This window comes from Cricetulus griseus, chromosome 4, assembly GCF_003668045.3.
Source record: "Cricetulus griseus strain 17A/GY chromosome 4, alternate assembly CriGri-PICRH-1.0, whole genome shotgun sequence".
Lineage (NCBI taxonomy): Eukaryota > Metazoa > Chordata > Mammalia > Rodentia > Cricetidae > Cricetulus > Cricetulus griseus.
Genome location: NC_048597.1, coordinates 115810222 through 115829458, shown reverse-complemented (window position 1 = coordinate 115829458; position 19237 = coordinate 115810222). Strand labels below are relative to the sequence as shown.

General features: G+C 49.0%; 1 protein-coding gene across 3 annotated transcripts in view; it reads left to right on the top strand.

The window, feature by feature from the left end:
• The first annotated feature begins 5126 nt into the window (after positions 1-5126).
• The window catches only part of Col26a1 (collagen type XXVI alpha 1 chain), a 127060-nt gene continuing 112949 nt past the window's right edge, over positions 5127-19237 (top strand). For all 3 annotated transcript variants that reach the window (XM_035443399.1, XM_035443398.1, XM_027416213.2), the window contains exon 1: positions 5127-5284. In XM_035443399.1, the coding sequence (XP_035299290.1) occupies positions 5127-5284 (158 nt within the window). The remainder of the gene's footprint in view (positions 5285-19237) is intronic.

Here is a 19237-nt window from a genome sequence, read left to right as displayed (position 1 = left end):
GACTGGCTTCCCAACCAGCCCAGGGATCTTCCTGTCCAATGTTGGGATTGCAAAGACCTGGGGCTAGACTGGCTTCCCAACCAGCCCAGGGATCTTCCTGTCCAATGTTGGGATTGCAAATGTGCACTGCCATGCCCTGAATTTATTTATTTTAATCACATTGTATTTATTGCATGCGTTTATGTGTATATAAGCCCTGGTGTACTGGTGGAGGTCAGAGGACAACCAGGGCAGTCAGCTCTCTCCTTCTGCCCTGTGTATTCTGGGGATGGAACTCAGGAGGTCAGGCTTGGCTGCCAGTACTTTTACCTACAGAGCTATCTCATGCAGTTAATTTTTTTGGAGAGTGGCAGGGTAATTTAACTCAATCCTCACGCTTGCAAAGCAAGCACTGTACCAGTGGAGCTTTCTCCCTTCACCCATGGTGAACTCTGGTTCTGTGACTATAGAGGGTTCCCAGGGACAAAGCCAGCACTGGGATCCCTTCTCCACTCCAGACTTGGGCTGTTAGATTTCTGGGGCTCTTGGAAAATGAACAATGGCTTCCGCCTCTCCGGAAGTTTTCCCATGTATTTCAGGAATGCTGGGAACACAGTTTTGAAACACAGACAAATGCCCGTGTGGAGAACTGATCAGAGGCCCCTGGGACAGCACTGCGGGGGCGGAGACCGCAGCTGTAGCAACAGCAATTGTGAACATTCTTAGTTAGAGAATGCATTTGTCTTCTGCTGGCTTCCCTAAGGAGTGCTGAACTCCAAGGCTGCTGGAATGTCCCTAAATTTCTGCCCACCACTCAGAAAGCTCATCCTTAATTTTTAAAGTTTTTAATGTTTTCTTCCCCAAGACAAAGTCCTAAATATCATAGGCTGTTCTTGAACTCACTATGTAGCTGAGAATGACTCTGAATTTCTGATTGTCCTTTCCCAACCCCCAAGTACTATGATCACAAACCTGCACCACCACACCCTGCTGTACTTTGTCTTTTACTAGAATTCTGACCTGAGAGATGGTGCATGGGGTAGAGGTGTTTGCTATCAAGCTTGGCCACCTCCACTTAGTCCCTGGGAGCTAAGGGGTAGAAAGAAAAACCATGTAAAAAGTCATACAAATCTCACCTTCTCCTCAATAGGATTTTCCGTTTTTGTTTGCCCTCTGTCTCCTGAGTGCTAAGATTACAACAGATGTGTACCCCCCATGCCTGGCTTGTATTTTCTTCAAAACAAATATTTATTTTAAATCATTCTCTATAGAACAACAACAACAACAAAGATGTATCGGGGCTGGGGATATAGCTCAATTGGTAGAGTGTTTGTCTTGCACAAAGGAGGTCCTGTGTTCAATTCCCAGCACCACACACACACAAAAGATGTATTAAGTTTGGTCCTCTGAGAAAGCCTGTGTTCTGCATCTGGGTCTATTGTCTGTTCCCACCCATGTGAATTTGAGACACTGAGTGTTCTTCAAGTAATTGATAATACTCATTAGTATTTATTGATGGTTGGAGTATTTCAGGCACATGGTTCCAAGTACACTGAATAATTCATTTGATCCTTTTAGTAAATTAATATGTTGTTAGTATTATTTTGCTTCAGGGAGACAAGGTCTCACGTAGCCCAGGTTGGCCTCAAATTCTCTATGTAGTCAAGGATGATCTTGGACTCCTGACATCCCGTCCCTGTCTCGTTTCTTTTCTTTTTGTTTGTTTGTTTGTTTGTTTTTGAGACAGGGTTTCTCTGTGTATCCCTACCTGTCCTGGAACTCACTCTGTAGACCAGGCTGGCCTCCAGCTCACAGGTCAGACTGCCTCTGTCTCCTTTTCTTGCATGTGTTACCACACCTAGTTCATGCAGTGTGGAGACCACAACTCAAGATTATGTGCATTCTAGGTTAGCCGTTAGTGGCTGAGCTCCAGCCCCAGCCCAGTGTTGTTATTTTCTAAATTAATTTTTATTAGTTGGCAAACAAGATCATGGATTTCATTATAACATTTGCACATAAGGTACTGTGACTCTTAGATTTTTTTTTTCTAGATGAGAATGTTCAGAGTGGTTGAGTGACTTGTCAAAAGTCACACAGCTGGTGCTGTGGAATGGGATGCAACAGCAACTGTTCTCTTTGGTCGAGGGAGTGCAGATACCACAGATATCTTCTCCATTCTGACATCCCCCACTACTGGGTGGTGCTGCATTTGAAAAATCCCCTTCCAAGAGGAACAATTTTGGCCCTGGGTGGTGGTGGCGCACACCTTTAATCTCAGCACTCAGGAGGCAGAGGTAGGCAGATCCCTGAGTTCAAGGCCAGCCTGGTCTACATAGGGAGTTCCAGGACAGCCAGGGCTACAAAGAGAAACTCTGGGAGGAGGGGCAGAAGCCGGTGGGAGGGGAGAGCAACTGCAAACATTGTATGCATCATCCATACAATGGGATACATCCATACAATACTCCTGGGAGACAGGAGAAGACTGTTAGCATGGAAACATGAAGTTGTCACCTACTAAGTTCATGTTGGAGAACTGCACTACTGAGTTACAAGACAGTACCTGAAAAGCTTGTCCTTGTGTTTGTGTGTGAGGCATATTTATGTGTTCCTGTGGATGTGTTCATGTGTGTGTGAAGGCCAGAGGTAGATGTCTTCCTCTATTTACATCTTATTTTTAATTGCATTTGAATTTAGTGTGTGTGGTGTGTGGTGTGTGGTGTGTGGTGTGTGCTGTGTGTGTGTGGTGTGTGGTGTGTGGAGTGTGCATGAGTATGCTATAGCTCACAAATAGAAGTCAGAGGACAACTTGCTGGAGTTGCCTGTCTCCATCCACCATGTGAGACCTGAAGATCAAATTTGAGTTGTCATGCTAGGCAGCAAACACCTTTATCCACTGAGCCCGCCATCTTGCCTTTCCCAATCCCATGTTTTATAGGTAGAGACACTGAGCTCCAGATCTCACCCTGTTCCAAAACTAGCATGGTCCTGAGTTGATTTTTATTGGGCTGTACTGTGTATGATACCAGATGGAACAGGAAACCTGGCCTGTGCTGTTTCCACAGGCTGGGATCCTTTACTGGCTCTCTGGTAGCTTCCTGAGGGTTGAGCAAGTTCTGAGATGGTTTGACCCTGCCAAGGTCACCTCCAATCTGTAAGATGTCTGTGACAGAGAAGCTGTAGAACATGCCTGTGCTTAAGGGTTTACAGTGGATTTTGTAATAGGATTGGTGTGTGTGTGTGTGTGTGTGTGTGTGTGTGTGTGTGTCTCAAATCCACATTCTTGTAAATGCTAGACAGGCAGTCTATCACTGAACCAGACCCCTAGCCCCTCACTGGGGATTCTAGGCAGAGGCTCTACCACTGAGCCACACCCCAGCCCCTCACTGGGGGATTCTAGGCAGGTGCTCTATCACACCCTAGCACCTTGCCAGGGGGGATTCTGTACAGGAGCTACATGTTCAGCTCCCTTCCAGCTTTGAGACTTGTTTTTGGAATATAGCTCAGGCTGGACGCAAAGTCTCATCCCCATTGCCTGGGGCTGGAATTGCCATCTACCTCACCATCTGGCTGTAGGACTGTTGTTAAGAAAATGTGGAGGGCAGCCCCACTCAGATGACTTGCTGTCTGGTCCATTATTGCCCCATAGAGACATAACTCATATGTACCTTCTTTTGTGGGTACCCAAATATATCACACTCAGCTATCTTCTCCTTCTTTCCTAAATTGCCCAACCTGTCCCGAGTTCCCTCAAATCCCAACTTAGTTGTTTTGTTTGTTTGTTACCACATCTTGCTACTGCCCAGGCTGGTCAATCCTTCTGCTTTGACCTCCTAGGAGCTGGGATCACAGGCATGTGCCACCATGCTCAGCCCAGCTCTGTTTTATTTTGGGAAATATCCAACCTTCCCAAGTTCTCTCCAGTCTTGGAGGCCAGGCTAGTCATCACAGAATGGAGAGCCCTCATGAGATGCCTGACTTAGAGCAAGGGTCCCTTCCTTACGACTCCCAGGCCTGATGGATTTGGAGAACCTGCATTCTAGAGAGGGGGGAATCAGCCCTTCCTCCCAAAGGGATCTGAGTAGTTTCCTAGGCTCTGGCTAAGTACAATAAATAGGTCACAGACCCCTCCTCTCCTAGGTTTGAAAATAACTGTCTTTGAACCTTCCCTCAGCTCCTAGGATAATGAAGAAGACAGGAAAATTCCACGCTGCTGTCCACTGGCCTGTGCTGTGGGTGCTATAAATAAGAAAAGGAACTCCATTTTTTTTTTTTTTTCTGGTTGTTGGACGCAGGGCCTCACTATGCAGCTTAGGCTGGCCCTAAATTCACAATCAGCCTGTGGAATCTTGGGATTATAGGAGTGTACCACCCCACTGTCTTGGTTGAAGGTGTGTGTGTGTGTGTGTGTGTGTGTGTGTGTGTGTGTGTGTGTAGGCAAGGGGACAACACAAGGTGCCTTGCTCTACTCCTCTTAGTTTTATTACCTTCAGGCAGAGTTTCTCTCATTGAACCTGGAGCTAGGACAGAAGCTGCAAACCCCAGAGTACTTCCTGCCTCCACTCTCCGGGGCTGGGGGCTGTTGGATGTGGCTAAAGGCCATGCTTGGCTTTTTACATGGGTGTTGGGGATTCGAACTCAGGTCCTCAGGTTTCTGTAGCACATATTCTTACCCATAGAGCCATCAACCCAGCTTAACTTTCCTTGAGCCTCAGGTTCCCATTTCTGAAAAATGGAGACGATAACAAGACCTTTGATTGTGCGGTTTGATTGAAATCTCTCTCACCTCCTTATGGAAAGTTCAAAATATGTGTTAAAGCCCCAGGATGTAAGATTTGCTGTTCAGGAGCAAATGCCTCCTGGGGCACCCCCAGCTTGGTAGACACCTCCTCGGCCCTGGACCTCTGAGGGTTAAAAAGAAAGACCCACGCCCCCTTTGACTGCGCAGAGCCCACCTCGCTGAATTTGAAAAGACGGCCCTGAAGAGGCGTGGGCGTCCCCCAGAAGACTTCCACCTCAGACCCTGACTTCGCACCATCACTGACCGGCTGGCTCCCTGCGCTCCAGCCTGGGGCCGCAGGATAGGTCCAGCCGTCTGGGGGCACTCCTGATTGTCCCCAGCTCCCGGGACTTCGGGTCCTCCGGGCAAAATGAAGCTCATTTTGCTGTTACCATGGGCGTGCTGCTGCTTGTGCGGGTCGGCGCTGGCCACCGGTTTCCTCTACCCTTTTCCGGCAGCAGCCTTGCAGCAGCACGGCTACCCGGAGCAGGGCGCCGGCTCTCCTGGCAACGGCTACTCGAGTCGCCGGTGAGTAACGCCGGGCTCCAGGCCTGGGGGAGAGATGGCTCGGTCCAGGGACAGCGGAGGCTCGGACAGTGGGCCAGGGGCACGGGGGCGGGGGGGCTGGTTCCAGGGACATCGGGGGCTGTGAGAAGCATTGGCTGGGTGCTGGGTTGGGGCGTGCGGAATAGCGGACCAAGGACTGGATCGAGAGACTAAGGATCACAGAGAAACTGTGGTCGAGGGTTGGGAGAACAGAGGCTCCAAGGCTTGAGGGCCGGTCGAGGGACAACAGAGGGTCTGAGGAGCAGTGGCCTGTTGTTGGGGTCGTGAGGCATGGGGCTTGGGTTTCGGAGCTGGATCGCCGGACAGTGGGGGCTCTGAGGCACGGTGGCTGGGTGCTGGGAGTGCAGGGGCTGGATCCACGGACAGTGGGGACCCTGAGGCACGGTGACTGGGTGCTGGGGAGTGCAGGGGCTGGATCCACGGACAGTGGGGACCCTGAGGCACGGTGACTGGGTGCTGGGGAGTGCAGGGGCTGGATCCACGGACAGTGGGGGCTCTGAGGCATGGCCGTCCGGAGTTAGGGAACTCAGGACACGGGGGCGAGGGAATTAGAGCCAGTGTGCGCTCCAAGGCTGAGTGCTCGGGGCTTGGGGATGCACCACGGAGAATATGAGGTGTAGTGGCCCAGTGATTCGGAAGGAGGGACATCGGTTTGCAGCACGAGGCCTGGAGGCGCGGAGACTGAAAGCGGGTGGGGTGGCCTCCGAGGCAGAGTGGCCCGACGCAGGCCTGGGTACTAGGGATGGCTAGAACGCACGACAGTAGACGCCTTGTGGTCAGGTTCAGGGGGTGGGAGCGAATACTACGATCATGTGCAGGTACCGGGGCCTAAGAAGGCCGGGGCGCCAACTTGTGTTAGAGGGGTGCTGGGAGCGCGGCGACCCGGCTTTGGTGGCCTCCGGTTGCGCCCTCTCTTCCCATTCTGTTTTTTTTTTTTTTTTTTTTTTTTTTGCCCCTCAGCCAGGGGCTTCAAATGGAGATGGCACCGACTTGCATCCAGGAGTCGTAGAGGTAATTCCTCGGACTCACAGGACTCGGGGCTCAGCCTCCACGAAGTCGCCGGACTCACCTGCGCGGCCTTGGCTTTGTGTTCGACAGTTCCCAGAGTCACCAAGGCCGTGAGTCCTTTTGGCCTCTTGGAGACACTGGAGAGGCCATTTCAACTGGTCTTTGGGGCCCGAAGCCACCTTGGCTGCAACTTCCCATTCACTCCGGGACGTGGTACCCACCTGGATCCGGTGTGGGGATAGAGGAGGCAACGGGTCACTCAACCCTTAGTGCCTGGACCCGCCTGCTGCTTCCATCTACCGCCAGGTGGCGCGCTGGCCTCCCCGGAGGCTTAACGCTAACTCCTGCAGGCTTTTGAATTCCTAAAGAAAAAGCAAAGCATCCAAATAAATGTCACTGACCGCCTTGTTTGCGCATCTTACTGGGTTTAGCGTTCCCATTTGATGGTATCTCCAATCTTCACACCTGTACTGGCTCCACGACATGCGCTTTGATCTTTATACCATTTCAAAAGCAGTAAGCAGGAAGCGGGTACCTGCTGCTTACTGCTCTTGCAAAAGACCAGAGTTGGGGTCCCAGCACCCAGGGCGTGAGGCTCACAACCTCCTCTATCTCCAGCTCCAGGGCATCTGAGGCCATCCTCTGGCCTCTGACGAAACTGCACTCACATTCACTGTCTTTTAAACTGAAGCCCCTCACTCTCCCAAGTTCATTGGCAGCACACAGGGGTTACTCCCATCTTCTTTCTTAAAATGTTCTATTGACCTCCTCCGCCCCCCCCGCCCGTTATGGAAGCCAAGAATTAGGTCCCAGGTCATATCGCCGATTTGCCTGTGATTTTATTGCTTTTATTTTGCTGGAAAATACTTTCTAGAAGCTTCTATTGGGAGAGATCTCTGAACACCCACAGAAGTGTAGACTCTGCACACTTTCATATGTGAAGATGGCAGTAAACGCGCTTTGGAAGTTCTAGAACATTCTGTATAGTGTGAGCTGTGATCTCATTTTGGAATGCAACCAAACATAGGTGCTGGGGATTCAGACTCAGGATCTCAGGCTTCTACTGCAAGGTCTCTTACTCACTGAACCATCTCTCCAGCTCAGTTTAAAATGTTTAAAATTTGAGATGGGGGCTCACTAAAGTGTCCGGGCTGGTCTTGAACTTGTTGTGTAGCAAAGGCTAGCCTCAGTCTTGTGACACCCCCCTGCCTCAACCTCTAAAGTAGCTAGGATTGCAGGAATATGTGTTGTGCCTGGCTTAGGAAGTAGGTCTCTCTCTCTCTCTCTCTCTCTCTCTCTCTCTCTCTCTCTCTCTGTGTGTGTGTGGTGTGTGTGTGTGTGTGTGTGTGTGATGTTTTTGAGCAGTTGACAGTTTTACAGCAATTCCTGGGACTAAACCAGAGGACTGGACACACACACACATACACACACACACACCTCCCCTTAGTCTATAGATTTGCATCTCTGGATTCAGCCAATTTTGGATGAATAGATACTAGACCCAGTGACCATGACCAGGAATTTTATCAGCATTTTACAGCAAGGAGACCGGAACAGTTTGTGCTGGGAGCCACGGATGCTTCGTGGATAGCGGATCCTTTTCCTCTGCCAAATTTTGCTTGCTGGACAGGAGAGGTAGATCAGATAGGGCTGCAGTGTGTGCCTGCAATGCCAGTGCTTGAGAGGCTGAGGCAGGAGGATGCCTGGGACTTGCTGATGAGCAAGACTAACTGAGTCATTGAGCTCCAGGTTTAGTGAGAGACCCAGCTTCAGAAAAATAAAGTTGAAGCCAGGTGGTGGTGGTGCACACCTTTAGTCCCAGCACTTGAGAGACAGAGACAGGGGGATCTCTATGAATTCAAGGCCAGCCTGGTCTACAGAGTGAGTTCCAGGACAGCCAGGAATACACAGAGAAACCTTGTGTCAAATAAACAAAAAGTAAAGCCGAGAGTGAGAGTGATAAAGACACCTGACATTGACACTGACCTCTACCCGATATAGTGCAGGCACGCACACACATACACACAGAGAGAAATGTGTACACACACAAACACAACTTTACATGGAAACCAACTGCTTTCATTTTGTTCAGAAATATTTTTAGAAGCTTCTTTTAGAAGGATTCTCCAAACACACACAAAATTTTGCCTGTGATTTTTATCACTTTTGTTTTGTTCGAAAATGCTTTCTATTGGGTGAGATCTCCAAACACTCACAGAAGTATGGACTCTGCACACATCCATGTGTGAAGATAGCTCTGTAAGTTGTAGGTAGTCTGTATAGTGTGATGCAATTTAAGGAACACAATAATTCTACACAGCATGCCCAACCACCTCCTGCAACCATGTAGCTCAGGGATCAAATCCACTCCCTTGTATATGTTAGACAACTGCTCTACCACTAAGTTTCACCCCCTGCCCTTTAAATCATTTTTATTAAAAAACCATTAGCAAATTTGTTAATGTGTGTGTGTGTGTGTGTGTGTGTGTGATATGCATGTGTGGTGTGTGTGATATGTATGTGTGTGTGAGTGTGTGTGTGATATGCATGTGTGGTGTGTGTGATATGCATGTGTGTGAGTGTGTGTGTATGTGTGTGAATGTGTGTGTGAGTGTATATGTGTGTGAGTTCGTGTGTGTGTGTGTGTGTGTGTGTGTGTGATATGCATGTGTGGTGTGTGTGATATGTATGTGTGTGTGAGTGTGTGTGTGATATGCATGTGTGGTGTGTGTGATATGCATGTGTGTGAGTGTGTGTGTATGTGTGTGAATGTGTGTGTGAGTGTATATGTGTGTGAGTTCGTGTGTGTGTGTGTGTGTGTGTGTGTGTGTGTGATATGCATGTGTGGTGTGTGTGATATGTATGTGTGTGAGTGTGTGTGCGTGTGTGTGTGTGTGTGTGTGTGTGTGTGTGTGTGTGTGTGTGTGCAGAGACAGAGAGCCCAGGTTGGTGCGGGAATCACCTTCAGTTGTTCTTTGATCTTGTTCCCTGACACAGGGTGTCTCAATCAAATCCAGAGCTTGCTGATGTGGTTAGTCTGGCTACCCAGCTTGGTCTGGGCATCCTCTGTCTTCCAATGCTGTAATGACTGACTGGTCACCATGCCACCTGAACTTTATGTGGGTTCTGGGGATCTGAACACCAGTCCTCATGAGTGTGGGGATAGTGTTTAACTAGTGAGCCTTCTCTCCAGCCCTATTTTGTCATGTAGCCTCCAGGACAGGCCACCTGGGTCTGTGTAGGGGAAATCCTGTTTCACCCCGGTCTCTCTCACCTCCAAATACCACCATCAAACATGAAGCTGCAATGATGTATCCATTGATGACATTGAAGCCCTCATGATCTAGTCACCCGACTGTTGTTGGCTCTGTTTGATCACCTCTGTTAGAAGCCCAGCATAGAGCCAGTGTCAAAGTTGCTTTGACAAAACTACAGTGAAGCCTCCTAATTTTTTTTGAGGGCCATTTCAAGTACAATCTTAGTGGTCACCCAAGATCCTTGCCAGCTGGTCTTGTCCTGATAGCAGTCTTTTACAAGATGTTTAATTTCCCAGAGTCTGTTTTCTGGTCCATATGATGAGGATCCCACAGAGATCAGAACAGGCATGAGATGCTGGGAATAGAAAAGGGATAGGAGGATTTGGGGGTTTGCAAAAATACCCATCTAATCTCATTCCTTTTTACAGGTTCTTTATTGTTCATTTACGTGTGTGGGGTGGGGTGAGTGCTCACATGCTGATATGTATGGAAGTTCATATGTGTGTGCAAATGCACTCAAGTGCAGGCTAGAGGATGACTTGGTGTATCCTTACTGAGACACCACCTACCTTACTTTTTCAGAAAGGGTTTGTTACTGTCATGGATCTCACCAAGTAGGCTAGACTGGATGTCCAGTGAGCCTGAGTGTTTATCTGTCTGTCTCACTGGCACTGGAATTGCAAACATGCATCACCACACCTGCCTCCATCCCCTTGGGTTCTGAGGAGCCGACTCAGGTTCTTGTTCTCGAAATGCCAAGACTTTACTGATTGAGTAACTTCCAAGATCTCTCTCTGTCTCTCTCTCTCTCTCTCTCTCTCTCTCTCTCTCTCTCTGTGTCTCTGTTCTCTCTCTCTCTCTCTGTCTCTGTTCTCTCTCTCTCTCTCTCTCTCTCTCTCTCTCTCTCTCTCTGTCTCTGTTCTCTCTCTCTCTCTCTCTCCTTTTTGAGGCACGGCCTCACATAGTCTAGGCTGGCCTCAAAACATGTCACCAAGGATGGCACTGGGATTCTCCTGGGATTTCGAATATGTACCACCACACCTGGTTTATGCATTGCTGGAGGCTGAACCTGGGCCTCTTACATGCCTGGCAAGCACTCTAAAACCTGGACGACACCGCCGGCCTCCTTGTTTGTCTTTGTTTCTTGTGCTCAGCTCTTCTCTATCTGAGAACCTCCTGTGCCTCACGCTACTCTCCATTGTCCCTGTCCCTGCGTGCTGACTAGCCCACCTGTGGGAGGTGACCACACAGGTGCTATGCTCTTGTAAGTCATAACTTCAGTGGGGCTGACTGCTGCACATGTTAGTGTTTCTGTGTCCAGTACATCCTGTTAAGAGTTAGGGAGGTGTAAGTCTCACAGTTACCTTTTGGAAATGAGGAGGAACCACAGGGAAGACAGCAGGGTTGTCTTGGGGCATTTGCTTCTGTTCCTATAGAATCTCAGTTGTAGGGAAGATGGCTCAGTGAGTTAAAGTGTTCACTGAACAAGCATTTGGACCTGAGTTCAAATCTCCAGAATCCATATAAAAAGCTGAGTGCAGCCATGCAAGCAACCTATGAGCCCAGCACCATGTGGGGTAGAGACAATAGGCTCACTGGTGCTGAGTCGCACACTCACACGTGCAAACACACATACACTTCCTTTCTCACAAAAATAAACTCAATTATGTCTTGGCCCAATGTGCAAAGCCCTTGCCCATTTCCTGACTGTCCCCTGTATGGATGGATGGAGCGAACACAGAACCTGAAACCGTTTTGTGGCCCACTGGGAAACTATCTGGCAGATAGATCTGTTTGGGAAAGTTCTGGGCCTTGACGTGATGACAGGGCTATGTCCCCACTCCTTCTCTCCCTCCTCTCTGGCCTTCCTTTTTCTCTCCTTCCCTCCTTCCTGCTTTTTCTGTCTCCCTTTCCATCTCTACCCTTTCTTCATGCTTTCTCAGGAAGGACCAGCACCAAGGACATCTCCCAAGACAGCCCCTTATCTCCTAGCCAGGGTCCCACTCTCAGAAGGTGGAGAACACCTTGGATTAGTTGGGTCCCAGGTATCGAACTTAGATCTCAGTCTTAGTGACAAGCGCCTTTACTGAGTCATTTCACCAACCCCTGCTGGTTTTTTTTTTTTTTTTTTTTTTTTTAACTGTGGGTTCTGGGGATCAAACTAAATTCCTTAGGCTTTTAAGGCAAGCACTTTCTTGGCTGCACTGTCTCCCCAGCCACTCAATATTCTTATCTGTAACTTTGTAAGTGACAGCTGATGGGACGGTGGAATACCCTCTGATGGCCTGAATATCAGTTGAGGAGATGCTACATCTTGCAGTCTCCTGGCCTCTCTAGGATGGCGTGGTGTGACACTGTTTCTGGGGAGATGTGAACATACAGCAGAGACTGAAGCAACAACACCATCAAAGTATAACTCAGTGAACTAATGAGTTCATTGCAGTTGCTCAGAGGAGTGTGGGTGAGGAGTTAATTACAGGAACATGAATGACTCAAAGCAGCTGCATCCCTGGGAGCATAGGTGATGGCTCACAAAAGATGTAGCTCTCTGCATATCTTGCAGGCAGAGCAGGCCGGAGAGCCTCCTGTCCTCAGCAGTCTTTACTGCTTATATAACCTTGAGTGGGGAGGGGCTTTGTGAATCTGTTGAGTTTCAGGGACTTCCCAAGACTTGTGTATTTTTTACTTCCTGAGTTTTAAGGAGCCTCCCCTTAGAACTTACTGTGTTTTAAAGAGTTTCACTAAAGAATGGAGTATTGAAGTTGAAGGAAATTGCTACCCAAGAAATAGGTTTCTAGTCTCTCCATCTTAGAGCCCCTCAAGCCCACCTTGCTGTCTTCTCTCCACTTCCCAATGAAGGATATTGCTCCTGCCTCTGGCTGGGGTCCAGATGTGTGCTTCAGGGAGATAAGGGAATGGGCTCCCCAACTCAAGACATCCTGGCTGTGGTCCCTGCCCCAAGCTGGTAGTGCCAGGGCACACTCAGAGAGTACCTTCCTGGAAAGTGTGTCACTCAGCCTGCCCCTTGCATTCCTGAGTAACTGTGATATTGTTGGTGGCTTAGAGATCCTGAGACACCTGGCAGGGCTTCTCTGCATGGGTTTCCCACAGGGAGCCTGGGGCCCTTGGCTGGTGGGAAGATAACCCCAGTTGCACACTGTAAGAGGGGCCCTGGGTACACACATCTCTCATCTAGGACTGGAAACCTAATTCCTTTTTAAATGACATTTATTGGGGCTGGGGAGATGGCTCAGTGGTTTACAGCTTTGGCTACTCTTGCATAGAACTGGAGTTCCATTCCCAGCAACCGCCTGTAACCCAGCTCCAGGGGATCTGGCACCCTCTTCTGGCTCTTTTAGTTATACACACACACACACACACACACACACACACACACACACACACACACTCACACACACACACACACAATTTTAATTCCATTTATGTGTGCATGTATGTGTATGCATGTGAGCATGTATGCTGCAGTGCTTGTGGAAGCTGATTCTTTCCTTCCACCATGTGGGTTCTGAGTATTGAACTTCGGCCGTCAGGCTTGGTGGCGGTCTCCTCAACCCACTGAGTCATCTTGTGGGCCTTCCACCTTAGTTTTTGAGACATTGTTTCTTACTGAGACTGGAGTTCACCAATTCAGCTAGTGTGACTGGTAAGCCCCAAGGGCTCTCCTGCCTCTGCGTTCCCATGCTGGTATTAGAGGAACACACTGCCACACTTGACTTTCACTTGGGTTTTGAACTCAGGTCTCCACACTTGTGCAGCAAGCACTTTCCTGACTAAGCCGTTTCCTCCAGCGAGGGATCACACAGACTGTTCTTCATAGATGGATCTGAGTGGGGGAAGGTGGGGGATCTTCCTGCAAAGCCCCAGGGTTCTCTGACTGCTCTCCCGTCTCATTCCTCTATTCTCACAGCTTGTCTGTTATTTTAAAAAATGATTCCCAGAGAAAGCAGTGCTGTGGCAGTAGAAATCTCCACTAGCTTCTCTTGGCTCTGCTTGGCCCCACACTTCATTGCTGTTCGGAGAATGTGTGATCTGGATGCAGACCAGCTGCCCCTGGGGCGGTGACCCCAGCCTCCATAACGAACTGTTAGAGGATTTTCAGGAATGTTCGCACAAAGTGCCTGGGGGAACCAGTCTGCGATCTCGTGGCAAAACCTGCACATCATATACTGTTCTCTCAATCGTTTGGGCGTCCCACCCTTCTAGCTGTCTCTCTCTTTGGAATAAGCAACATTTAGTCTAGGTTAAATGGTCATAACCAAGGGCAGAGGTGAGTCCTCTGGCTTCTTGTGTCTTCTTGTCTGACACTGTTACTTGAGTTGTCAGGGTCAGAGCCTAGGCTCTGGTAGCTTTTAATGAGCTATGTGCAGACACCAGTCTTCAATCTGTCAATTAAAAAGACAATTCAATAGTGAAAACAGAAAAAGATTAATTCAGGGCTGGTGATATGGCTCAGTGGACAAGGGTGCTTGCTGCCAAACATGACAACTTGAGTTCAATCCCTGGGACCCACATAGTGGGAAGAAATATTGACTCCTGTACATTGTGTTTGGTTCTCCACACATGTGCCATGAAATGTACACACACACACACACACACACACACACACACACACACACACACACCATGCAAAAAGAGATTTATTTAACTGACCACATCGGGAAGAGGGATACGGAGGTTGGCATCCTAACCTCTAGCTTTAAGTGAGGGCAAAGGTGTGTATGCACAGCTAAGTCAGGGCAAAGGTGTGTATGCACAGCTAAGTCAGGGCAAAGGTGTGTATGCACAGCTAAGTCAGGGCAAAGGTATGTATGCACAGCTAAGTCAGGGCAAAGGTGTGTATGCACAGCTAAGTCAGGGCAAAGGTGTGTATGCACAGCTAAGTCAGGGCAAAGGTGTGTATGCACAGCTAAGTCAGGGCAAAGGTGTGTATGCACAGCTAAGTCAGGGCAAAGGTGTGTTTGCACAGCTAAGCAGTTCTGGTCAAGATGTGGTCCTGCATATGTATCACTGACATGCCACTGTTTTGGCTCCAGTCTCCCCTGCAAGATGGTCTGATATGGTGTCAGAACTATATGAAATCTCTTCATATAGTTAGACAGCTCCCACTTCTGACTGGCAGCAGGCTTCAGCTCTTTCTTTCTCCCAGTGTGAGATTCCTGGGGAAATTCTAATTTCTTGGGCACCATTGTCTGAATAGCTTGATAGCCAAAGGAAGGGGCACAAGTGTCTCTTTAAAATACCTTCTTTCCCGCTAGGTCATACTATCATCTCAGCTACTTTTAGAGGGACTTACATGAAGGTCATCTAAGACCCAGCTTTGATGTGAGCTGTGTGCTGTTGGAGCTGTGACGGATGGCTATTGTGTCTGTCTGGCTTTATGTGGGTTCTGGGATTTGAACTCAGGTTCTCATAATTACATGGCACGTGCTTTATCCACGGAGTCATCTCCATCCTGGAGCCTTGTGGATGATTCAGACTTTCCTTGTCCCTGGAATGTTCCCTGAATCTTCCTTGATGCCCAGTGGAGGGGCCTGGGTATGCTGACAATTCCTGTTTGTGGGCATCCTGATGCTTGAGTGTGGCAGTTTCTTCCTGATGTGGTTCCACTGTCTACATCCAGGTGGGTCACCTCTGGCTTCTGACATGTTTGTCTTTCCTGCTCCCCTGGCAGGCCCTGTCTGTAGTTCTCCCCCTGGGTCGCTGTGATTGACTTGGCCACACGGCTGGTCCTGGACTCCAAGAGGTCTTGGCTTGCCTGGGTACCCAGTCCTGGATTGCTGGGGAGTGTGTCAGCCTCATCCTCTCTCAGTCCCTGGGCTGCTGGGGAGTGTGTCAGCCTCATCCTCTCTCAGTCCTGGGCTGCTGGGGAGTGTGTCAGCCTCATCCTGTCTTATTCTGCAGCTGTAGATGACAATTCACTCAGATCCTCAGAGTTTCTTATCTGTGTGCATATGGGTGCGGTGTGTGTGCCTGAGCAGAGGCCAGAAGAGGACCCCAGGTGTCCCGAGGTGTCACACTCCACTGTGCTCTCTTGAGATGGGCTCTCACTGAACCTGGAGCTGGGGAGGCAGCCAGCAAGCCCCAGTGACCCTCCTCTCCTGTCCCGCCACCTACACAACACTGGGGTGCAGGTGGGCATGGCCATGCCTGGCTTTCCACATAGGGGCTGAGTAGCTGAATTCAGGTCCTCATGTTTGTACAGCAAGTGCACTTGCCCACTAAGCCATCTCCTCATTTCCAAATCATGAAACTCTTTATGCCTTGAAAGCCTGGCAACCTGAGTTCCAGTTCCATAACTCACATAAAGGTGGAAGGAGAGAATCGACTCACAGAGTTGTCCTCTGACCTCCACAAGCACAAGGAAGCACGCAGTACCCCACCCATCACACACACATGCACAACAAAGCACACAGGCCCCCACCCCATCACACATGAGCACACACACATACATGCATGCGCGCGCACACACGGAGTAATAATAAAAGTTGATTTTTTTTTCCTGCAGGGTCTCACTATATAGCTCTGACTGGCCTCCAACTCACAGAGATCCCCCTGCCTCTGCCTCCTGAGTGCTGGGATTAATAAAGGCGTGCGCCACTACAGCCAGGCTGTTTTTGAGAAATTGTTTTAATTATTTTAATGCTTTATCAGGTGGTTTTCTGAGAAAATCCTATAATCTCCCAAGTGTGTATATGTGTGTCAGAGCCTTGTTTGACCCAGAACACCGTCTGACCCAAGAAAATTGCTCTATACTCAGTAATTAAATTGAACTCGTGATCCTCCTGCCTCCACTGCCTGAGTGCTGGACTCACAGAGACATGTGACTAATCCCAGTTTTACCTTTCCTTTTTTTAAAAAAAATAGTTAATTAATTAATCCCAGTTTTGAGACATGTCTATGTAAAACATGCTAGCCCAGAACCCAGAATGCAGACCAGGCTGACCTGGAACTCGGAGATTCATCTGCCTCTACTGGAATTAGAGGTGTGCACCACCATACCCAACCAAATTTATCTTATTCTTAAATGTGTGTGTGTGTGTGTGTGTGTGTGTGTGTGTGTGTGTGTGTGTGTGTGAGTGTGTGTCTGTTTGTATGTATATGTGAATGCAGATGCTGGAGGAGGGTGTTGGCTCCCCTAGGGCTGGAGTTGTAGACATTTGAGGGAGCTAGGAACTGAACTCAGGTCTTCTGGAGGAGCAGTAGGCACTCTTGACCACTGAGGTATCTCTCTAGTCCCAGCTCCCAATTTAATGTGGTGCTAGGAATCTAACCTAGAACTTCATGCATGCTGGGCCAGCACTCTACCCACTGAGCTACCTGCCATAGCAGATAATGTAGGACCGAGCAGGGTGTGAACTAAAGCAAAGCCCTGTTCTGGTTTGTCATTTGTGGTGCTACGGGTGGAACTCAGGGTCTTATGTGTGTTAGGTAACCTTTGAGCCCCTCACTGGGGGATTCTAGGCAGGTGCTCTGCCACTGAGCCACACCCCAGCCCCTCATTGGGGGATTCTAGGCAGGTGCTCTACCAATGGACCATGCCCCTAACCTCTCACTAGGGGATTCCAAGAAAGTTCTCTATCCCTGAGTCACATCCTAGCCCCAACAGTCCCTTATTGATTCAATTTCAGTGGAACTCTGCTGTGTTCACTTTCCCGGCTGAGATGAGCATCACACTCAAGAACTCTTGAGGCTGGAAATGGATTCTAAGCAGATGGAACCAGGAACCCCTGCACCTTGACAGTGTGAGGGCCTACCTAGGCTGCCGCAGGAGGCTCATACCTACTTTTTGCATTCTTTCCCCTCTCTCCATAAAAGCGATAACATTGGAAGTTGTCTGCCGGCTGTTTTTGGTCCTAGAACAGCTGTGCATGGGGACAGCTGTCTCAGCTTCAGGACACAGGATCTGCCGGAGATTAATAACAGAGCTCAGCCAAGTCCATGGGGAGCAGAGCCGGCTAGGATTACCTTGCGCCAGGAAGTGTGCCTGCCCTGCTGACAGCGGGTGGGGAGCCTGCAGGATGGATGGGATCTTGGGGCGCCAGGGGGTGGCTGGGCAAGACAGCCCACTGGCTGGTCCAGTCAAATCCACCTCCCACCCCTTGAGATGCAAACTGACTCTCCCAAGAGCCTCCTGCTTCCGCTGGACCTGAAACCCTGCAAGAGCTGATCTCTAAGAATTATGTGAGGAGCCAGAAATGGAAGCCAAGTGTTGGCGTCAGGCAGAGGAAGCTGGTGGGTGTTGTGGCTTAGCAGGCTGGGCAGCCGTGAGGGCTCAGGCTCCCGGGGCCAGCACCCTTGTGTAGGTGAGGCTTGCTCATCTATTTTTAAAAGCGCTGGCACACTGCATATGTGTGAGCACACCAGTGTGTGAAGACCAGAAGTCAGTTGTGGGTGTTGTTCCTCAAGTCTACAAGTTATATTTAAAAAGAAAATATTTATTATGTGCCTATTTAGTGTGCGTGCCTACTTGCTTGCACATGCATTATCTGCATGCAGGTGCCTGTAGAAGCCAGCAGATGGAGTCGGATCTCCCAGAGATGGAATTATAGGTGATTGCAAGCCACTGGGTGTGGGTGCTGGGTACTGAACTCAAGTCCCCTGCCAGAGCAGTGTCTTCTTAATTACAGAGCCTCCTCTCTAGTGCTCCCCCTTTATTTATTTTGTTTATTTGTTTATTTATTTATTTAATTTGATACAGAGTCTCACTAGCATGGAACTCACTGGATAAGCTACTCTGTTTGGTCAGAAGTCCCAGGAATCCACTCACCTCTGCCTTCTCGGCACTGGGATTCTGGGTACACACCACTTCTCCTAACTTTTTTCTGTTGGTTCTCGAGCTCAAACTTAGCCTTCCTGCTTGCTTCTTCACTGTGGTAACTTCCAAACCTGTGACCCTGTGTGTGCATGCGTGCATGTGTGTGTTTCTACATACATGTGTGCATGCATGTGTTCATGTGCATGCATACATGTGTGTGTTCTCAAGCACGTGTGTGTGTGTGTGTGTGTGTGTGTGTGTGTGTGTGTGTGTGTGTAACATGATCTTTCTATAAGCTCTGACTATCATAGCATTGCCGCTGAGATAGCAGTGGGATGAGGATCATTTCTCACTCCTACTTTCACCTCTTTTGGGTGCCAGTTTGGAGGCAGAATTGCTGGACCACGGCACCATTCCCTGCTTTTCTGAGGACCCATTTCACATAGGCAGCGACATATCCATCCCTACTAACAGTGAAGTTATTTATCAGTTGTTTCTGTCTTTCTGTTTGAGATAGGATCTCACTTTCTAGTCCAGGTGGGCCTTGAACTCATAATCCTTCTGACTCAGCTTCCTGAATGCTAAGATCACAGGCATGCATCATCATGTCCAACCAGAACTATCTACTTCAAAAAACCCCAAATCAAAACAAAACAAAATAAAAAACAAACAAACAAGAAAGCAAGTTGTGGGGCTGGAGAGATGGCGCAGTGGTTCAGAGCACTTGCTGCTCTTGTAGAGGGCTCAGGTACCATTCCAAGCACCCACATGGCTCACAACCGTTTGTAACTCCAGTTCCAGGAAACATAACGTCTTCCTCTGGCCTACCAGGCAGACATACATACCAACACCATAAATAAATTCAAATTTTAA